At 33.6% G+C, this 1,557-nt stretch overlaps 1 protein-coding gene across 1 annotated transcript; it reads left to right on the top strand.

The window, feature by feature from the left end:
• The first annotated feature begins 299 nt into the window (after positions 1 to 299).
• Positions 300 to 1,293, top strand: LOC114647564 (trace amine-associated receptor 4-like). The gene has a single exon (XM_028796184.2). It carries the CDS (start codon positions 307 to 309, stop codon positions 1,291 to 1,293), a length of 987 nt encoding a protein of 328 aa, XP_028652017.2. The 5' UTR covers positions 300 to 306.
• Positions 1,294 to 1,557: the final 264 nt, after the last annotated feature.

Here is a 1,557-nt window from a genome sequence, read left to right as displayed (position 1 = left end):
TGGTTGGAACAAAAATCTGTGACCAGTACAGTTATCCAGGAACTGAATTTGAGGGGTCTGCTTAGAGAAAACTCCTTATATCATCCCTTTAGTTCTTAGTACACCATGCCTCTGCTATTGCAAGCATTTATAGATTGCATTGTGATATATGAATATTCTATACCTAAGGTAGCACTTATCTCTATGAATAATTTCTTGACAACTGAATAATTGTGCTCTATGTGATGCTGACAATTGGATAAATACTTTGTTTTAGAAGCTTGGAACAACGGTTTAAGAAGAAAAGACCTTTTCTTACACCCAGCTATGAATTTCTCGAAAACGAAGAATTCTCAAGAAACTCAGTATTGTTTTGAACATATCAATGGGTCTTGTTTCAGATCATTAAGACCAGCCTTAATAAATGGAGCAATGTATATTTTCATGTCTGCAACAATACTAATCACACTTTGTGGGAATCTAATAGTAATAATTGTGATCTCACTTTTCCGGCAACTTCATTCACCCACCAACTTTCTGATCTTGTCTTTAGCTTGTGTGGATTTTCTTTTAGGTGCAGTGGTCATGCCTTATAGTATGGTACGTTCTGTTGAAGCCTGCTGGTACTTTGGAGAACTGTTTTGTAAAATTCATTCCAGCTTTGATATGATGATGTCAATAGCTTCAGTTTTTCATCTTTGTTTTATTTCCATTGACCGCTATTATGCAGTGTGTGATCCTCTACGCTACAAGACAAAAATTACTACATCAGTGGTGGCTCTGTTTATTGCTTGCAGTTGGCTTTATGCAATGTGTTTCGCATTTGGAGTAGTGTTTTTAAACGTGCGTTTGGTAGGGATTGAAGACTACATCTTATTAAATGCCTGTGTTGGAAATTGTGGTTTAATTTTTAACAAGCAGTCTGGAGTGCTTGTGGCAGTTTTTGGAAATGTCATTCCAGGAGCAATTATGATGTTATTATATGTTAAAATTTTCAGTGTTGCAAAAAGGCAAATCAAATTATTAAATAAAATACCATGCAGCAGCAAAAAACAAAAATACCAAGAAAGTGAGAATAAAGCAGCAAAAACATTGGCAATTGTAATGGGAGTATTCCTTATTTTCTGGTCTCCGTTTATGACTGTCATAGTCATTGACCCTTTTGTTGGTTTCACTACACCCCCTGTACTTTTTGATGCCCTCGGATGGATGGTATACTTTAATTCAACCTTTAATCCTGTTATATATGGGTTATTCTTTCCCTGGTTTCGAAAAGCCTTAAAAACTATTTTAAGAGGAAAATATTTTACTTAAATGTCATGTCTTAATTTACAGTATCTTCTGTTACCTTAGTTTAGTTATTTTTTAACTGACATTGAGCACATTAAAATCAAAAAGATATATAGTAGTTCATATCTGTTACTCTATCACTCTGCAGTAACATAGGTATTTTTCAGGCTAAAAGACTGAAATAATAATTCTTAATTCAATGTTTATTACATATGGTACTTGTTCATAATATAGTTTGAAATGTTTTTATTTGTGTTTAATAAATGCCAGTGTGCTAAATAAGATGTT

This window comes from Erpetoichthys calabaricus, chromosome 3 (assembly GCF_900747795.2).
Source record: "Erpetoichthys calabaricus chromosome 3, fErpCal1.3, whole genome shotgun sequence".
In the NCBI taxonomy this organism is placed as follows: Eukaryota; Metazoa; Chordata; class Cladistia; order Polypteriformes; family Polypteridae; genus Erpetoichthys; species Erpetoichthys calabaricus.
The sequence above is the reverse complement of the archived record's forward strand: the minus strand, read 5'-3'. Positions and strand labels throughout refer to the sequence as shown.